The 17,974-nt window shown below is 34.9% G+C and overlaps 2 protein-coding genes across 2 annotated transcripts; one reads left to right on the forward strand and one right to left on the reverse strand.

The window, feature by feature from the left end:
* The first annotated feature begins 594 nt into the window (after positions 1 to 594).
* Positions 595 to 9,708, forward strand: LOC122048897 (glucose-6-phosphate 1-dehydrogenase, cytoplasmic isoform-like). Its single transcript, XM_042610415.1, has 16 exons — positions 595 to 770; positions 1,659 to 1,904; positions 2,605 to 2,690; positions 3,866 to 3,926; positions 4,007 to 4,193; positions 5,198 to 5,355; positions 5,528 to 5,596; positions 5,906 to 5,964; positions 6,093 to 6,129; positions 6,898 to 6,969; positions 7,145 to 7,292; positions 7,557 to 7,652; positions 7,932 to 8,002; positions 8,539 to 8,654; positions 9,242 to 9,287; positions 9,356 to 9,708. Exons 2-16 carry the CDS (start codon positions 1,701 to 1,703, stop codon positions 9,524 to 9,526), a joined length of 1,581 nt encoding a protein of 526 aa, XP_042466349.1. The 5' UTR covers positions 595 to 770; positions 1,659 to 1,700; the 3' UTR covers positions 9,527 to 9,708.
* A 667-nt stretch (positions 9,709 to 10,375) lies between these two features.
* LOC122048904 (stromal 70 kDa heat shock-related protein, chloroplastic-like) lies at positions 10,376 to 17,625 on the reverse strand. Its single transcript, XM_042610421.1, has 8 exons — positions 16,960 to 17,625; positions 16,426 to 16,678; positions 14,832 to 14,911; positions 12,512 to 12,654; positions 12,332 to 12,430; positions 11,879 to 12,068; positions 11,259 to 11,657; positions 10,376 to 11,075 (listed from the first exon to the last, which is right to left on the reverse strand). Exons 1-8 carry the CDS (start codon positions 17,500 to 17,502, stop codon positions 10,677 to 10,679), a joined length of 2,106 nt encoding a protein of 701 aa, XP_042466355.1. The 5' UTR covers positions 17,503 to 17,625; the 3' UTR covers positions 10,376 to 10,676.
* Between the last annotated feature and the right edge of the window lie 349 nt (positions 17,626 to 17,974).

Here is a 17,974-nt window from a genome sequence, read left to right on the forward strand (position 1 = left end):
GATTTGCGATCGAAGGTATAGTATTTATGATTTAGAAAGTTTTACAAGTGCATATCATTCCTCCAAATATAATAGTCAATTGTTTACAATATAACAGTCACTTGTAACGATTCGGTTTAATAAATTTAATTAAATTTGAATATTTAAAATCAGGATCGAATCAAATAAATTAGAAGATTTTTTTTAAAAAAATAAAATTTTGAATTAATCAAATTTGACCCGCGGCATAATTAATCGCTAGTTTTCAACGACTGCGATCCCTCGATGCTAAGCAGCTGGAGTGAGACCCGCGAATCGGAATATTATTACACTCAATGCCATGCCGTCACATTTGATTTACTACACACATTTTTTTTAATATTTATTTTCAAGCTTGTCGGCCCCACCCGTTTTACGGTTTACTCCGTCTCTCTTGTCTCACTACCAGCCAACGGGCCCCACCAAAATTAAAAAAAAAAAAGAAAATTCTACCCACGAAAGCTACCATCATGTCTACTCGTGCGCAGACTGATTTATAATCGCGGGGTCATAGAAGTGGGTAGCTCAGAAAGATATTCTTATTTACCTTCTATTTCCAGTGAAAGTGTTATGGTTGTGTGCCCCGTTGAATTCGGCGGTTGGTAAACGGGACCGAGAGAGAAGGGCTGGTAGGTAGTAGCCAAGCGAACAGGAGGCGCAACGATTAGAGCAGCGGGTATAAGAGAGGGGAGCTGCCCCCAATTTCGCCCTCGCCATTGCCCTCGCCATCGCCGAGATCTCTACAGGGGAAGGTTTGTTCTTGCTCTCCTTTCGCTTTGCTTGTGCGATTTCTCCTGTGAGTTTGTGGTCGGTCGATCTTTTTCCCTTTTGGTTTAGTAGCTGTCGGGGGCTTTGCGTCAAGAGAGAGGATCTTTTCCTTGTTCGTCTCCGGTGCGATGGTTCTAATCGAGATTTTTTTTTTTTTTGGCTACGTTGACGATTCTCGTGTTTTCTTTTTTGTTTTTTTTTTGTAGTGTTTGGAACATGTTGCTCTGCTGTAGAGGAATCTTACCTTTCTTTATTCTGCTCTGCCATTATCGTTTTTTTTTTATCAATGGCCAATCGCATATGTCGGAGTCCTTGTTGCTTATTCAGTTGATTCGCAGTATGAATCCACTACGGATCTATGCTAGTGTAGGTGTAGCCATATGAGGAATTGTACAGAATTTAAGGTGGAAAGACCAGGAAAAGCATAAGGATCTGATGCCGCAGCATTCGAGCTCCGACTTACTCATGATTCAATATCCTAACTGTCACACACTTGCTATTATGTGCTTACTGTCCATACTCCAGACTCCAGACTCCAGATTTGATTAACATTTTACATATATAAAGATATTTTTTTTTGTTTCTTGCATTTAGAAAATAAAATATATCCTTCCACAGTTTTGTATTTCCTCTATATGAAATTGATGCTATTAAATCTGTGTTTGTTGTCTTCGTCACCGTTGTTTGTTGCTTTTGTTTTCTTTATAGATGCAGATTAATCATAAATATTTTTTATTAGGATCTCCGTTTTTATATCATTTCTATACTCTCTCTCTCTCTCTCTCTCTCTCTCTCTCAACCCCCTAGCCTAAAACCTTCCCAAATTCCTAAAGAATACTGACGAATGAATGTTTCTGCATATGCTTATGCAGTTCACAGATTGAAAGAATAAGCTTGGCATACTTTGGTCAGCCATGTCAAAGGGATGCAATGTGGTGAATTCATTTTTACAGCATGTGTCCTCAGAAAGTGACAATACTAAGAGTGAATCATTTTCAGAAGAAAAAGATATGGGATTTGTGAGGGAGGTTGGCTGTCTATCCATAATTGTGCTTGGTGCTTCAGGAGATCTTGCAAAGAAGAAAACATTTCCTGCACTTTTCCACCTTTTTGCCCAGGTTTGTTGCTTGGATTACCCCATCTCTTGGCATGCTTTTCATTTAGTTATTATTTGTTTTAGGGTAATCCAAGCATGTATTAGTTTGTAGAGTTTGTAGAAAATTTCTTGTGTTTTAGTTTAACTAAGTGTGACAAACAAAAGGCAACTCACTAGGATTGGCAATATTGTACTCACCGCATGAAATTCTTATGGGGATGTATTACAACAACAACAACGAAGTCTTATCTCACTAGGTGGGGTCGGCTATATGGATCTTTTTACGCAATTGAGCTATATCCCCTACCATATCATCATCTACTATACTTAAATAAATTTTATCTTGTTTTATTGTTGCTAACCAAATCTTTTTTTTTTGACTTTCTTTTCCTCTTTTGATATGCATATTTGTCATAGTTTCACATTGCCTAAATGGAGCATTTCGTCTAAGTACATGTCCGTATCATCTTAAACGTGTCTCTTGGAGTTTTCCCTCAATAGATGCAACTTTGACTTTCTCTCTAATACTCTCATTTCTTATTCGGTCCTAATATTGGGATGTATTAGGAAAACAAATTCTATGTTTTCTGGTTGTAATATTGTTAACCTTCTTTTTAATTTGATATATGATTCTGACAATAAATTTGACTGCTTTGATTAATTGTGTACAATCATAGGTGCCAGTTATCAACTAATGTATTGTATTTTGTGGACATATACAGGGATTCCTACAGGAGAATGATGTGCACATATTTGGTTATGCCAGGACAAAGCTCACCGATGATGATCTTAGAGCACGCATTCGCGGGTGAGATTGTATCATTTTCTTTAAATTTCTTCATCCTTAGCTTCATCAATAACTTCACCTATCTAATATGACACTCCTTTGCGAAATGTGGGCTACCATCAATGCCACTCTATTTACCTTTTTGAATCATTTGGCTATTTGATTATGTTCTGATTTCTTGGTTGTATATCTAGTCTTGAATCAGATTTTCTCATTCCTTTTATTGCCTTAGAAATATACTAGATCCCTAGATAGTTAGTGTCCCGATTTTAGGGAACAAAGAATATCTAATTCTATCCATGTTGATATGATAGAGTACATTTATCATATTCTAGCTTCTCATTTTAAAACTACTAGGACTATAACAAAGGATTTTTACTACGAGGGTCGGTAACTTCATGGTCAGCTCTAATTCCTTATGCTTTTGGATCAGCACTAGATGAACTTATAAGACATATCCATGAGAAGCTTCTTCGATGTGCATTAATTGCAAATGTTAATTACATTGTTTGATAAAAGTATAAATAAATAAAATTAAAGTTTAAATTGTGGAGGTAAACTTTTGAAACCATAAGTTTATGTTACATTGAGCAAAATTGAATTATACAATGTGATTTCACCAATAAAATAAGCTAGTGAATTATTAAGATGGGTGGGCAAGAATTATAAACAGAGGTTTTGTATACTTTGGGTCTATTATTTAGCAAGGAGACATATAAAATGAATATGTCATTGAGTATTAGTTGATGGGATAAGAAGTATTGGGTGACCAAAGAAAGTTCTATCTAATGTAATTAGAACTAGAAGTGTTTTAGAAAGATATGAATATTACTAATGCTATTGCCTTATTTTGAGGTTAGTTGCTGATAAGATCCATGCAGTTGACCCCAGACAGTTGGGGCTTATTAGCTTGTTGTTGTTGTTCTATATCCAGTCTCGAATCACAGTACTTGTTCTATGTTTTATGTTCATTTAGACAAAGGAGAAAATTTTATTTTTAACTCGCATTATTCTTGAGAACTTCTTGAATCCTATCTTTTGTTCAAATTGATGACTGGAATTGTGAAAAGTTTCTTTTGTAACTATTTCAGAGAAAAATTCACTAGTTAGGGGATGTATTACAGAACTTTTGGTTATTCTGTGTCTAGTTCATTAATCTTTGAATTTGCACTTACAAACTTGCTAATGATGTTCAGATACCTACAGAAAGGTGTTTCAGCTGAGCAAGAGGATGTTTTATCAAGGTTCTTGCTATTGGTAAGTTGATCACATATCTTCACCCTGTCTGAAATCTTGTAAATTCAGGAACTAAGATTTTTGGTAATTTCACTTTGCAGATTAAATATGTCAGTGGTTCATATGACAGTGCAGATGGCTTTCAACTATTAAACAAGGCAATTTCCGAGCATGAGATATCAAAAAAAAGCCATCCAGGAAACTCTCGCAGACTATTTTACTTGGCACTTCCTCCTTCTGTTTACCCTTCTGTTTGCAGAATGATAAGACAAAACTGCATGAACCCATGTAAGCTCCTGTGAATTCAGTATGATGCTCAAATCACGAAATTAGTTGATGTAGCTTGGGTAATTCTCCAAGCAATGCCTCTGGTTTTGAGAAATTATTAGGGCCAGAAACACACATTTTCCCTAAATGACAATTTTACTCTTAATTGTACAGTGTAAATGTGTATCACTCTCAGGTATTAGCTAATGGTCAACAATACATCAGTGTAAAGTAAATATAAAAAGTATTTACACTCAGGTCATATTCATTTGCTTTTAAGCAGGAATTCTAATAATAGTACTCTTGAAAAGTAGTTAAAATATGCATTAAATCTTCAAATTTTCTCTTATGGCATGACATCTATTGTGCACTCTTGGTTAAGAATTTCCAAAATGATACATGTACCTCATTTTTTAGTAGTGGTACTTCTCATTTTTCATGTCAATTAAGAAGTTCAAATTAAGAGGTTTGTTTTCCATGTACATTAAGTTCTCACCCTTGTTTGTTTGTGTTTCCAAAATAATACTTTAAAACTACAAATATATCATTTTCCAAAATAATACTTTAAAACTACAAATAATGGAACTCATTATTGCATACTATTTTAGTTTTAGGTTTTAACTATTACAGTTCTTTGAAAACATATAAATTCCTTTTTATGCTTATGTAATTAACCTTTCATTTCCTGTCCCCATAGACAGCAACTCTGTTACACACTCCATGATCTTTCCAACTTCCTCTTCCTTCTTTACCACCTGATCCTAAAATAAGTTCCTTCCTTTCTTCTTTTCATCCAAAATTGTGTAACATATGTTGTATAGTGGGCAGACTAGCGATTTATCTGTCTTATTAATGGTTTGTATTTCAGGGAGCTTTATGAAATTCGACTCTGTAGTATTGTGATATAGCATTTGCACACTTGAAGTACTTGACCATGCTATATGAAGATATTTCAAATTATCTTTTTCTTGATACTTCATTGTCTCATAAGCTAATCTTTCCTGGTTTAAACTGATACTTCTCAGCTGATCTTGGTGGCTGGACTCGCATAGTGGTTGAGAAACCTTTTGGAAAGGACCTTAATTCTGCAGAAGATTTAAGTGCTCAACTTGGAGAGCTATTTACTGAAGAACAGCTGTATAGAATTGATCACTACCTGGGAAAGGAGTTGGTTCAGAACTTGGTAATTCTTTAAAAATCATAAATGATAGTCTTCATTTTCTGAAGGAAAAATTGGAAGACAGGAGACCGAACCAGGCTTCTTTCAGATTTTTTTACATTGGATTATTTAATTTCCTTTTTTAGTTGATTTTGTTTTTTAAAAAGAGTTTTTTTGTTTTTACTTGAATTTGCAGCTTGTACTGCGTTTTGCAAATAGGTTGTTTTTGCCTCTTTGGAATCGTGACAACATTGCTAATATACAGGTAAGTTTTCCTCTTATATTTGCTTTAATTTGAGAAAAATAAGTAAATCGAGCCATGAGGATAGTGTAGATGCATTCTATCATGCATATCATTACATGATTCATAGTTTTCTTCCAGGCATGCCATCTTGAACATTCAAAAATTTTCTATTTCTTCCAACCATGAAGAGGATTAGTTCTTGTCTATGTAAAATACATATAAAAAGTGATTGTGAAATATATATATAAACTACATTTACTTTTTAAAATCTCGAAATACATCTCCAATTTGTTAATAGATGTCATTTCAAATATTTTCATGAATCTACAGATTGTATTCAGGGAAGATTTTGGAACTGAAGGACGAGGAGGATACTTTGATGAATATGGGTATGTTTTTTATTTGCATCGTACAATTCACGAGTACACACCTTAAGTATAAGGATGAAAACTGTTAACAGATTTCTATTAAACTCATAGTAAAATTGTCAAAATTAAACTCATTTGTTATTTTGCAGAATTATTCGAGATATCATTCAAAATCATTTGCTGCAGGTAATTGAAAGTAAATGATTTTATTTTTTATTAATGCATTACTTGCCAGCATATTCTATGTAATGAAATAAACTCTCAATAGATTGAATATTCTCCCCCTATTTCGCTAATATTTAAGAACAATAAATGTTATAGTTTTTCCCCTCTAGCTCGTCCTTCATTATCAGATATACCTTCACATATCTGCAACATTAAAGTAACAATATAGTTATTACTGATTAGATATGGTATGTAAAGACTACTCTGTATGTCTTAAAATGATTATATATAGAAAAACACTTCAGCTTTAGCTGTTTTCAACATCTTTCATATGCTCATTGGCCAACTTGATTTTAAATAAATCATGGTGTGAAATAAAAGGAAAGATCAATCTGGACCGTACTAATTAATTATTCCAGATTTTTTTAAAACTGTAGGTCCATATCAATCCTGATGAGGATAATTATTTATTTTGACTAGTGATAAAACTTAGAGAGCGGAATTTTTTTTTGTAGCCAACCACATAATCGGGACAATTATGTCTTCTTTGATGATGACAATGAATTATTGAAGAAATTTTGAGACTAGACTTTTTTTGGATTACTTTGACTATAGCCACATCATAAATTAATATTTTTTTGTAATATTTTTGCATCACATATAATGTAATAATGTCTGTCTTTTGGGTTCAAATACGTCACTATCTTCTTTACAATTTATATATAAAAAAAGAATCGACGTTACAAGTGAAAATGCTGAGGTAATATACTTGGTTTCGGATTGCTGCAGGTATTTTGTTTGGTTGCTATGGAGAAACCTATTTCACTTAAGCCTGAACACGTTCGGGATGAGAAAGTGAAGGTCATACTCTTTGTTTAATGCAAGAACTTGCTTTTATATTTAATTTCTTACCCTCTTAATGTTTATCATCATTAACCAAACTCAATTTCTTGTCTGGAGTACATCAACAAACGTCACATTTGCTTTCTCTGGCCATAGCCCTGTGAATCTATCTGATCACTTTTGTATCTTTCAGGTTCTTCAGTCTGTGCTACCCATAAAGCATGAAGAAGTAATCCTCGGACAATACGAGGGCTATAAAGATGACCCAACTGTCTCTGACAGTTCAAATGCTCCTACATTTGCTACTGTTGTTTTGCGTATACACAATGAAAGATGGGAAGGTTCAGTTTGTTTTCCTTACCTTGTCAATTCCACTATTCTTTCAGTTTATATATTTTTCGTTCTCGTGATTTGTTGCTTCTTCAAGTTCAAACATGATACATAGAACCCTAGAGCTAGGTTTGTCTTACCATTGCTGCAGGACAATGTACTGTGTCATAGTAACCATCTAGTTTCATGACATGATATTAGAACAAGATTTTCTGAATATTTGTTTCTGTATAGGTCTCTCTGAGTTACTGACACTTACTAATCATGCAATACAGGCGTCCCTTTTATATTAAAGGCAGGAAAAGCTCTGAATAGCAGGAAAGCTGAAATTCGTGTTCAATTTAAGGATGTTCCTGGGGACATCTTCAAATGTATGCCATTTAAATTTTAGTCTCCCTCTCTATCCTCAATGATCTTTTTATAAGCTCCTGTTGATTAGTGTCTGGTTCAAGCACCTCAATTATTGGATGACAATTAGATTTGGACCGTAGAACTCTACATTGAATAGTGTTGTATAGTTGATACTTTTACCATATCTCAGTTTCTTGCTCAATTGCTGTCTTAGTTAACTTTCACTATTTTATTTAGTTTCTACAAATTTAACTTTGAATAGTATATTTTATCTGAATCCATCATTATTAATGTGCAAGGTCAAAAGCAAGGGAGAAATGAATTCGTCATTCGCTTGCAACCATCAGAGGCCATGTATATGAAACTAACAGTAAGTTCAATATGATTCTTAGGCATATATAAGGTGACATATATAAGAAGGCCATTTGCAGGGCCTATAAGGTGACATATATAAGGTCATTTGCAGGGCCTTGCATTGCAATAACTATTTCATAGATGGTACTACCTAAGCCACGTTCAACCTTTTGATTCGATGTTGAGGAGCCATTCAATTTAAGAATAAATCTGTTATTTTAATATATATTCTTCTATTGAAATTCTTCCTTCTGTATGCCAAAAAATAAAAAGAATACTGTAAATTAGCAACTAATACCTCATCTCTAGGTGGTGCTTCTATGCATAAACATCATCTAGAACTGCGAGATCATTGTATTTGTAGGTGTGTCATATCGTGAAGTAATTTCAGAAAACTGTTCTATGTAATACTTGGAGTATTTTGCTTGCTCCTGCTTTTGGAGATTCTAGATTGTTTTGTATGATACCTTTCTCGGTCTTTTGGCTAAGATTAAGAGTAGATTGTTTTGTATGATGTCATGTTCTTCCTATCACAATTTTCTTTGTATGCAGCTCAAGAAACCTGGATTGGAAATGTCAACCATACAAAGTGAATTAGATTTATCCTATGGGCTAAGGTATCAAGAGGTCAAAATCCCAGAGGCATACGAGCGGCTAATCTTGGACACGTATGCTCTAATAACTTTTAATTGTTGCCTTTTCTATATTTCCTTACACCACCAATACTAAAATTATGAATGGGTCAAATTCCAAATTGATTGGTGCAAGAAACTGTCCTTCCTGTCTTAGTATATAGATGGTCTAGTTTTACTTGCTGAAATGAGGAAACATATTTCTAAAAATAATTAACTATAAATTTATTACTATGTAAAAACATTTCTTATACCCTTAAAATTTAGTGGAGGCTGATGATTCCTAAACTACATAAGGACCACAGAAATGATGCCTTAAAAACCTAAATGGCGAACACAAATATTGATGGTTAATATATGGGAGCAACTACTGTGCTGCTTATGTCTGTAATTCTATATTGACAATGTGGTTACATTTGACATTTTAGCCTCGTCTTTACATTCTTAAACTTATGGTTGCTAAAGAAGCATGTTTTCTGGTTCAAGTTTCATTTATCCTATATGATCTGGATGACTGGATCAAGTAGCTAATTCTAGTTTGAACTTTCAATTTTTCCTTATTGACGGCATCATGGAAGAAACTATATTCTGACAACTGCCTTGTTCAATCCCATGTTTGACAGCATAAGGGGTGACCAGCAGCACTTTGTGCGTAGAGATGAGCTGAAAGTAAGTGTATTCATACCTAATCCATATAAATCAACCTAGAATCTCAATGTTTTGTATCAAAAATGTAGGTGGCATGGGAGATATTTACTCCTCTTCTGCACAGTATCGATGACGGAGAACTGAAGCCTATTCCATATAAGCCAGGCAGCCGTGGACCAGAAGAAGCCGATGAATTACTTGCAAAAGCAGGATATGTGCAAACACACGGCTACGTATGGATTCCACCCACCCTCACATAGATTATCTCAACGCCAGTATGCATCGGATAGCAATGCATTCCTTTATATGAGCTTACTGTGTATCTGCATTAGATGGTATGAATCTATGGTGTCTAGAGGGCATCTCATGTTTATGTCCTTAGCTTCTACTCCGCTATGAGCATGTTTTCAAATAAATGGAGTTTGTGCTTCTGCTTTGTTTCTATTTTGTCTCCTAATTGTTGTAGTCTTTGTATCTTAATATCGCAATGTTTTGGAGAATAGTTAAACCGACTCATTTTTCTTTCCCTTTCAATCTACATAGATTTCACTAAAAGAATATGGATAAAGTGATTTAATGACATGACACCAGTTGAACGCCTAGCTCATGTTCGAGACAAGTGACACTATCGTTACCCACATTAGTGCTACCAGTGAAGTGAATCCATATTTGCAATGCAGCTAGGTATTCTCAAAATTCTACTCGGATGGGACGACATTTGAGACACCAAATAATTTAATTTTACGTAAGCATAGTCAAAATCTGCGTGCATGAGCCTTTATTAGGGAATAAGGCAAGAATAGCATGTTGTTACTTGGAAATGAATGAAGGGGCAAACTCAATATTCACCAGAAGCAGACTCACTAGTTGCATCACAGTCTGGGTACCCGGTTACAATATATATATATCACAGATTAAAAACAAACGAAATTCTTTGAATGGTGAGAATTTACAGCTAGTCTACTTGATGAATAATATAAGTGATAACATAAGGGTGGGAGAAATGAATACACAATTTCCTCCAATTCATCCATTAAAGAAAATTAAACCTCAACGGAAGGAACTTGATTTCAGTACATTACTAAATATCATATTTGAAACAAATTAAATGGACGTCAAGAATAGTATGCAGCATTTCCTATCAAAAGGAAAATAAATCCGAAATGCAATGTCTCAAGTACATATGGGTTGCTGAAACCCCACAGATTCAGTTGGCAAATAACCCAAGTGTTCCTAAAGTTGATATTTCCAGATTAACTGATTTGCAATAGGAAATTTACTGGAACATAGTCAACCTTATTAATGCACGTATATATATGTACCTCATGGACTGGGTGAAAAGTTTGAATTTTAGTAACCTAAATCCATTGATCCACCTTGGTAATGCTTTTGACATATCTGGACCAACCTTTACTTGCTATCTGTGAAGTCGACATCGATCACATCATCATTATCAGCTCCCTTGGAAGATGTTCCTGCAGAATCAGCATCAGCTCCAGGAGCTGGACCAGCACCAGCCGCACCTGGTTGGTTGTATAGTGACTGACCAAGCTGCATCACCTCCTGGTTCAGAGCAGCCATAGCATCCTTCATACCCTGTGTTGATTCATTTGCAACAGCATCTTTGAGATCCTTGAGCTTTGCTTCAACCTTCTCCTTGACCGCAGCAGGCACCTTATCTCTGAGCTCATTGAATTGTTTCTCTGTCTGGTAAATCGCAGACTCAGACTGGTTCTTTGTGTCAATGGCATCCCTCTTCTCCTTGTCCACTTTGGCAAATTTCTCAGCTTCATTAACCATTCTTTCCACCTGTATACATTCACATAGTTGCAATTGAAGAATTAAGTTCGAGAATCAAGTCAACTGGAAATGCACACTAGAAAATAAGAATGGAAACATATTTAGATCATTCCTCTTGATCAAAAAAGAATCTCCATAATATACGAAGCATGATAAGAAAAGGTTAAAATGTAAGAGCAAATCTAATCCCACCTCGTCACTAGGTAAAGTACTAGCCCCAGTAATGGTGATATCTTGTTTCTTTCCAGTGCCCTTGTCCACAGCAGTGACAGACAGGATTCCATTGGCATCGATGTCAAACTTGACTTCAATCTGTGGAACCCCTCGAGGTGCTGGAGGGATCCCATCCAGACGGAAACTGCCGAGCGATTTGTTGTCTCGCACAAACTCTCTTTCTCCCTGAAGAACATTTATCTCAACGCTTGACTGACCATCTGCTGCTGTAGAGAAGACTTCTGATTTGGATGTTGGTAATGTTGTGTTCCTCGGAATAATCTTTGTCATCACCCCACCCAATGTCTCCAAACCAATGGACAGCGGCGTGACATCAAGAAGCACAATATCACTGACATCCCCAGACAATACTCCTGCCTGCAAAACACGCGTGCAAAAATCAATGAGTGAAGTCTTATTTTATGCCACAAAGTCTTCATTAGTATATGTTTATAGTTTATGTTCATGAGATGTTAATCAATCTTTTATGTCCTCTTTTTATTTTCAAACCATCACGCTTAATAAAAAAAACCATTATTGCTAAAAGTAGATATGATACAAATTTGCATGGTCAATTATAATGGTTTTCTAATGCACACCTGCACGGCAGCACCAAGAGCAACAACCTCATCAGGATTGACAGTGACATTAGGATCCTTCCCAGTCATCTTCTTCACAAGTTCCTGAACTGCTGGGATACGAGTTGACCCACCAACAAGGATGACCTCATCTAAATCCTTAAATGAGAGTTTTGCATCTTTCAATGCATTATTAACAGGGGTTCTTAGCCTATAAGAAAACCAACCAATGCAAGTATAAGAGACGATATTAAGTATCAAACTATCAATTGAAAACCGAAATGAAACATGCAAATATGTTACCAAACACAGAAATACCAGATATCTTTAATAACCAAATCAAGAAAAAAAATGCTAATCCTAAAGTATAATAATTTGTCCTCTCCTATCATAAGAATCTGAAAGAAGCTTTACTTTAGTGTATTTAAATTGCCTTGTTATATATAGACATCAAGTAATAAAGGTTTGGCAAACCTGTCAAGAAGATCTGAACTGAGTTCCTCAAATTTGGCTCTTGTAAGTGTTGTCTCTATATGCTTGGGACCATCAGCAGTCGCCGTGATAAAAGGTAAACTAGCAAAAGATCAAGACCACAATCAGATTGGAAGGGTGTATCTAGACAGTAATAATAAAGTAGAAGCAACAGAAACTCACCTAATGTTTGTTTGAGTCAAGGAGGACAACTCCATCTTAGCCTTTTCAGCAGTTTCAGTTAATCTCTGAAGGGCTTGTTTGTCTTTCAAAAGATCAATTCCTTCATCTCTCTTGAAGTCAGCAGCAAGCCAGTCAACAATTCTCTGATCAACACAACTTTTACTTTAGTACTAAGAAACATTGAAAATGACCATCAAAATCAATGAATTGTCATGAATCATGCTTCAGAGAAACCTTCGAAATTAAAGGTTTGGAGATGTAATCTTAGCAACAGGAAAAGAATCAATGGAGTAGTTAAAGATGAATTGACAAATCCTAAGAGCTTTAGATATCATGTATTTATTATTCCACAAAAAGGAGATATCAATATGATAAACAATGAGAGATGGGGTCAGGCTTTTGGAGTCTTGTCATGCCCCCTCCCTCACTCACTCCCTCCAAATCACCATACCACATAAAAAAAGGAGGGAAAAAAAGCCTAAAAGAACCATATCTCACGGACTAAAGTGATTTGTTGTTAGAATGTAGAACATAAAATGTTAATATAGTAGAAATGAGAATGCTAAGATGAATGTATACTTAATAGAATGGATAAAAAAGGACTTACCAATAATCAAGAGCAATTAGATGTAGCTTCAATTAGACAATTAAAGGAGAGAAAATATGTCAGGATGGTATTAATATGTCCAAAAATTACTAAAAATTCTATAGTTATAAGAGTTGAATTTATTAGAGTGGAAGTTTTAGGCAATAGAGAGAGGACATAGAAATTATTAGCCAATATAAAGATATAATGTGATTAATTTACAAACTAGTAGAATAGTGATATGATCATGTATAGAACTCATTAGTTTATAGTCAATCTCAAATAATTGAGTTAGATATGGTCAGTTAATGATAATTCATAAGTCACTATTGGCAAACATATTTATCTCAAGATGCATCTATGGTTCACAAATTCAAAATAAAAGTTGGCAAGTGCCAAACTGCTATGTGGAAGATTCTGATCCAATGTTGCCTATGCCATTCTATAAAAATACACAACATCAAAACTTTATGCACCAAAACAAACGCATATTCCCAAAGCAGTACAGTGAATGACTAAAAATTAGTTAAATTAAATTTAACAAGAACAGGCTACTAGAATGTGCCAGTTCAGTACTAATAAAAGAAGAGCAGAGGCGTATAATTACAAGAACCAGAAGAGTATGAATATGCTTGACTATGACTATAATAGAGCATTTGGTCATCAAGGATGCCAACTTTTCCAAGGGATAACTAGTAGTATTATACAAAGGAAGCAATAAAAGTTAAACAGTTTAAAGATTTGTGCAATTAGGTGCAGACAAAGTTCCATAGGAAACAAGATATCCTTCCTCAAGGACTCGAGAGTCGAGACTAAAGGACAAAAAAGTCAATTGTGATATCCTATCCTAAAACATTGTACGATATACATGGCCTAATGTAGAAAAGCTGGTCACCTTCCATTTCTTGTTTATGATTTGGAGCATTATATACTTGTATAAAGTCATATGTGTAACAATAAAACAGGCATGCAACTAAATGGTTTCATTTGCCTAGATAGGATTGAGAATTATTGTTAATGTTTACACTATTAAATGAGCATGTCCACTGGCTTCCACAAGGATTAGAGTGTAAAGTTCCTACAAGAAGCATCCAGATGACCTAATACCATCAACTAGACTAAGTTTCCTTTGCATCATGAAAAAAAATAGAAAAGAGATTTGTTTACTTTTTCACTTCACCAATTTCTCATTATCTCATTTTTGTCTGTTTTTCTAAATGATGTTTACCAAATTCAAATCCCTCCCAAGTGCATCCGCATGGGAAAAGGATATTATCATTAGTATTGTATTTGGAGTAAATAAAAACAAGTTTCAAATTTTTGCTCTTGGGATTATGCCATATTTTTTTATTATGTTCAAAACAAATATATACACTTTGATACATTTCATTATTAGGAACCATGTGGGTAGTACTAATGCAATCAATATAAACACTTTTGAAGATAGAATTTCCAAGCATCAAATAGGATAGCGATGTTCCTAGCATAGAAGGCAGCAAAAAACTATTGGATGAAATATTTATAACCAGGCACATCTCAAACGATGGTCTGAAAATATATATATATTAGCAGATATCAAATGAATAGAGGTAAAGCAACCACACATCGTGTTATAACTTTATAAGTAGGCAAATGGCAAGAAGTATGCGATTACTTTTGAAATATATGTAAAAAAAAGGTCATTCATGAATGTGTGAAGAACAAAAGCAGAGTTTTTCGTGTTGGAAGACCAACCTTGTCAAAGTCATCACCACCAAGATGTGTGTCCCCAGATGTTGAAAGCACCTCAAAAACACCATCTCCAACTTCTAGAACTGCAATGGATTGGGGTGAACTGATGTTAGGATAAACTGAGAAGTGGGAAAAGGTGTGTGAATCACATAGACAGAAAGAAGCATGGTCGCCATTGGGGAAGAATGAAGCAATAACCAAACTATTTTACACGAAAAGAACAATAATGTAGGCACAGTAGTGGATGTTGGTGATATTAGGCCCTAAATCAATTTGCATGACTGCAGATACATTTTAGATGACAAAATAAAGCATCTCATTTTTCCACAACATGGAATGATCAGTTCATGAATTGCACTAAATAGGAAATGTGTATGGAAGGATCCTATCAATTTCACATTTTTGTCAATTTAATTGATCTGAATCACATTCCTAGGATTTATTTTTTCTGTTTCCATTTGTGTCATAGGAAACTAATAGCACAATGCACCCTGCATAGGATTTTAAATATCGTCAAATGTCTGAAATATGCAACACATGAAAAAACTAGCAAAGATGAAAATGTTAAGATAGATGTGTGGATTTATTACAAAAACAAAATAACAAATGGTAATATCCAATAGCAGTTATTTATAGCTCTAAAAGGTGATAAAATGGCTTAAAATAATTTCGATGCTAGGAACATGTTCAAAGACATTTTGCTGTAAAATGTGTTAATCAAATGGATTGGAGATATAAGAGGTAAAGAAAAACCAATAAAATGCAATTAGTCAATATAATAAAAATGAATTAACTGATTTGATATTTCGTATATAGCTTTGCATATAGCTCAATAAAGGGTAAAATTCATCCAGTCAGCACCAAAAAGTTGAGAGAAACACAACTCGGTGATGATGATAATCCATCAAATCACATGAACCACAAATGTCAAATTATGGATTTGATATACCTCTTATCAAACTCCATAGTATGGGAAACAGAAACTCCAATAGCAAATGAGACAAAGATTCAGTATCTTCTCACAACAAGCATGCTTGAAACACATTCAACCATCATTGAACTCATGTATTCTATCTTCAATACCTTTGTAATCACCCAATAAGTGATATGCCTATGCTAATGTTTAACCCAAATTATCACACATAATTTTAAAGAAGTTATCCTTTTCATTTGTAGTTTACCATAGTCATCTTTCACAAAAAAAAAAAAAAAAAGTAACAAGAAATCCTACACTTCCATACTATAGTTACTCAAATAATACGTCTCAGATCTGGACTAACTAAAATAAACTAGAATAGTAAGTCCAGGACAACGACATCGCACTAACAAGACGATTTTGGATGGATGAACACACTTCGATAACTTGTTAATTGTTCCTTGTCATGAGAAGTAATAAATATACTGAAATTAATGACTAGAGTCTGAAATTCTAAAAAAAATCATCTTTATTATAAAAAGTGATGTTTTCATGCATGCCAGTAATAAGTCAATACTGAAGTCTGAGATTGAAATGCCATCTGAAAAAAGTAAATGAATTCCTGAAGATGAAATTAGACAAACAACAGAGAATAAGATAGACTTGAATAAGCCAAGTTACCTGAAACATCGAAAGTGCCACCACCCAAATCAAATACCAGAATAGTTTCGTTGTTCTTCTTTTCAAATCCATAAGCCAATGATGCAGCTGTTGGCTCATTAATGATACGAAGGACCTCTAAACCAGCAATACGCCCAGCATCCTTTGTAGCTGTCCTCTGAGAGTCATTGAAGTAAGCAGGAACAGTAACCACGGCTTTTGTAACCTTGTCATTCAAAAACTTGGATGCATCATCCACGAGCTTTCTTAAAACCTAAGCAAGGGTAAAAAAGGAGAGACTTCAACAATAAAGGCCAAAATAACAAATGAAAGCCTAATCTAAGCTGCCACCATCAGCAATTATGTAGCCATTATGTTAATCGCTAATACTTGCAAAGATGGTGAGATTCATTCAACGATCAACAATTTGATAATTTGACATGTATGATCGTTTCAAAGATTCCCTACATTAAAAACGAGTTACAATCTTTTTAACTTGTTCACATGAAAGACAACATTCAAATAATTCTTCAAAACAGGGCAAAAATAAATTACCTGAGCTGAGATCTCTTCAGCAGCAAACTGTTTCCCGATGGCAGAGCAATCAAGCTTGACATTTCCATTCTCATCTCTCAAGACCCGATAAGAGACTTGCTTCGACTCTTCGTCCACTTCCGACATCTTCCGTCCAATGAACCTCTTCACTGAAAAAAATGTATTTTCGGGGTTGATAACTGCCTGGCGCTTGGCAATCTGCCCCACCAACCTATCTCCGTTCCTCGTATAGGCCACCACTGAGGGAGTCGTTCTCTGACCCTCAGCGTTGGTCACTATAGTCGGCTTGCCTCCTTCCATGGCGGCGACGGCCGAGTTAGTGGTGCCGAGATCGATCCCAACCACCTTCTCGCATACCACTCGCAAAGGCCTATATCCGGCCCCATGCCCCGGGCGCCCTGAAGCGAGTCGAACTCCACTCGGTCGGCGGAGGCCGAAGAAGAGGGAATTGGAAGAAGCGGGAAAGCGTGAGAACGGCAACTTAGAGGAGGGGAAGGTGCCGGAGGAGCCTAGTACATGGATCTGCATCGACGAGGTCGCCATGGATGGTGAGATTGTCGGCGGTAGAAGAAAAACCACGAAGGATGGAAGAAGATTGGAGAGCGAGGTGGTTTGCCTGTTTAAAAAAAATAATAATTTACGAATCTGCTCTGAAGAACAATAATTTTGATGATCTTATTGATACCGGAAGAGGGCTATTTATATAAGTGTATAAATAATAAATAAATGGAAAGAATAAATATGATATGTAATTATGATATATTTTTTATATGACATATTTTTTACTATAATTATAACTATGCTGACAATTATAATTATAGTAAAAAATATAATAATTTTAAAAACATGATTTTTTTTACTTGTGGATTTGATTACCGTATGATATTTAAAATATGATATGTAATTATGATATATTTTTTATATGACATATTTTTTACTATAATTATAACTATGAACATTGATAATTATATTTTTTTTACTTTCAATTGTAGGTGGATTTGATTACCGTATGATA

The sequence above is a fragment of the Zingiber officinale genome, chromosome 1B (genome assembly GCF_018446385.1).
Source record: "Zingiber officinale cultivar Zhangliang chromosome 1B, Zo_v1.1, whole genome shotgun sequence".
Lineage (NCBI taxonomy): Eukaryota > Viridiplantae > Streptophyta > Magnoliopsida > Zingiberales > Zingiberaceae > Zingiber > Zingiber officinale.

Excerpts from the sequence above, each read along its gene's own strand:
- LOC122048897 (XM_042610415.1), top strand. The coding sequence starts at position 1,701 with ATGTCAAAGGGATGCAATGTGGTGAATTCATTTTTACAGCATGTGTCC. Across the intron at positions 6,970-7,144 it reads TTCGGGATGAGAAAGTGAAG|GTTCTTCAGTCTGTGCTACC; the intron begins GTCATACTCTTT and ends TGTATCTTTCAG. Across the intron at positions 8,655-9,241 it reads GAGCGGCTAATCTTGGACAC|CATAAGGGGTGACCAGCAGC; the intron begins GTATGCTCTAAT and ends CATGTTTGACAG.
- LOC122048904 (XM_042610421.1), bottom strand. The coding sequence starts at position 17,502 with ATGGCGACCTCGTCGATGCAGATCCATGTACTAGGCTCCTCCGGCACC. Across the intron at positions 12,655-14,831 it reads GTGGTGATGACTTTGACAAG|AGAATTGTTGACTGGCTTGC; the intron begins GTTGGTCTTCCA and ends TGTGTTGATCAG. Across the intron at positions 11,658-11,878 it reads CTCTTGGTGCTGCCGTGCAG|GCAGGAGTATTGTCTGGGGA; the intron begins GTGTGCATTAGA and ends CGTGTTTTGCAG.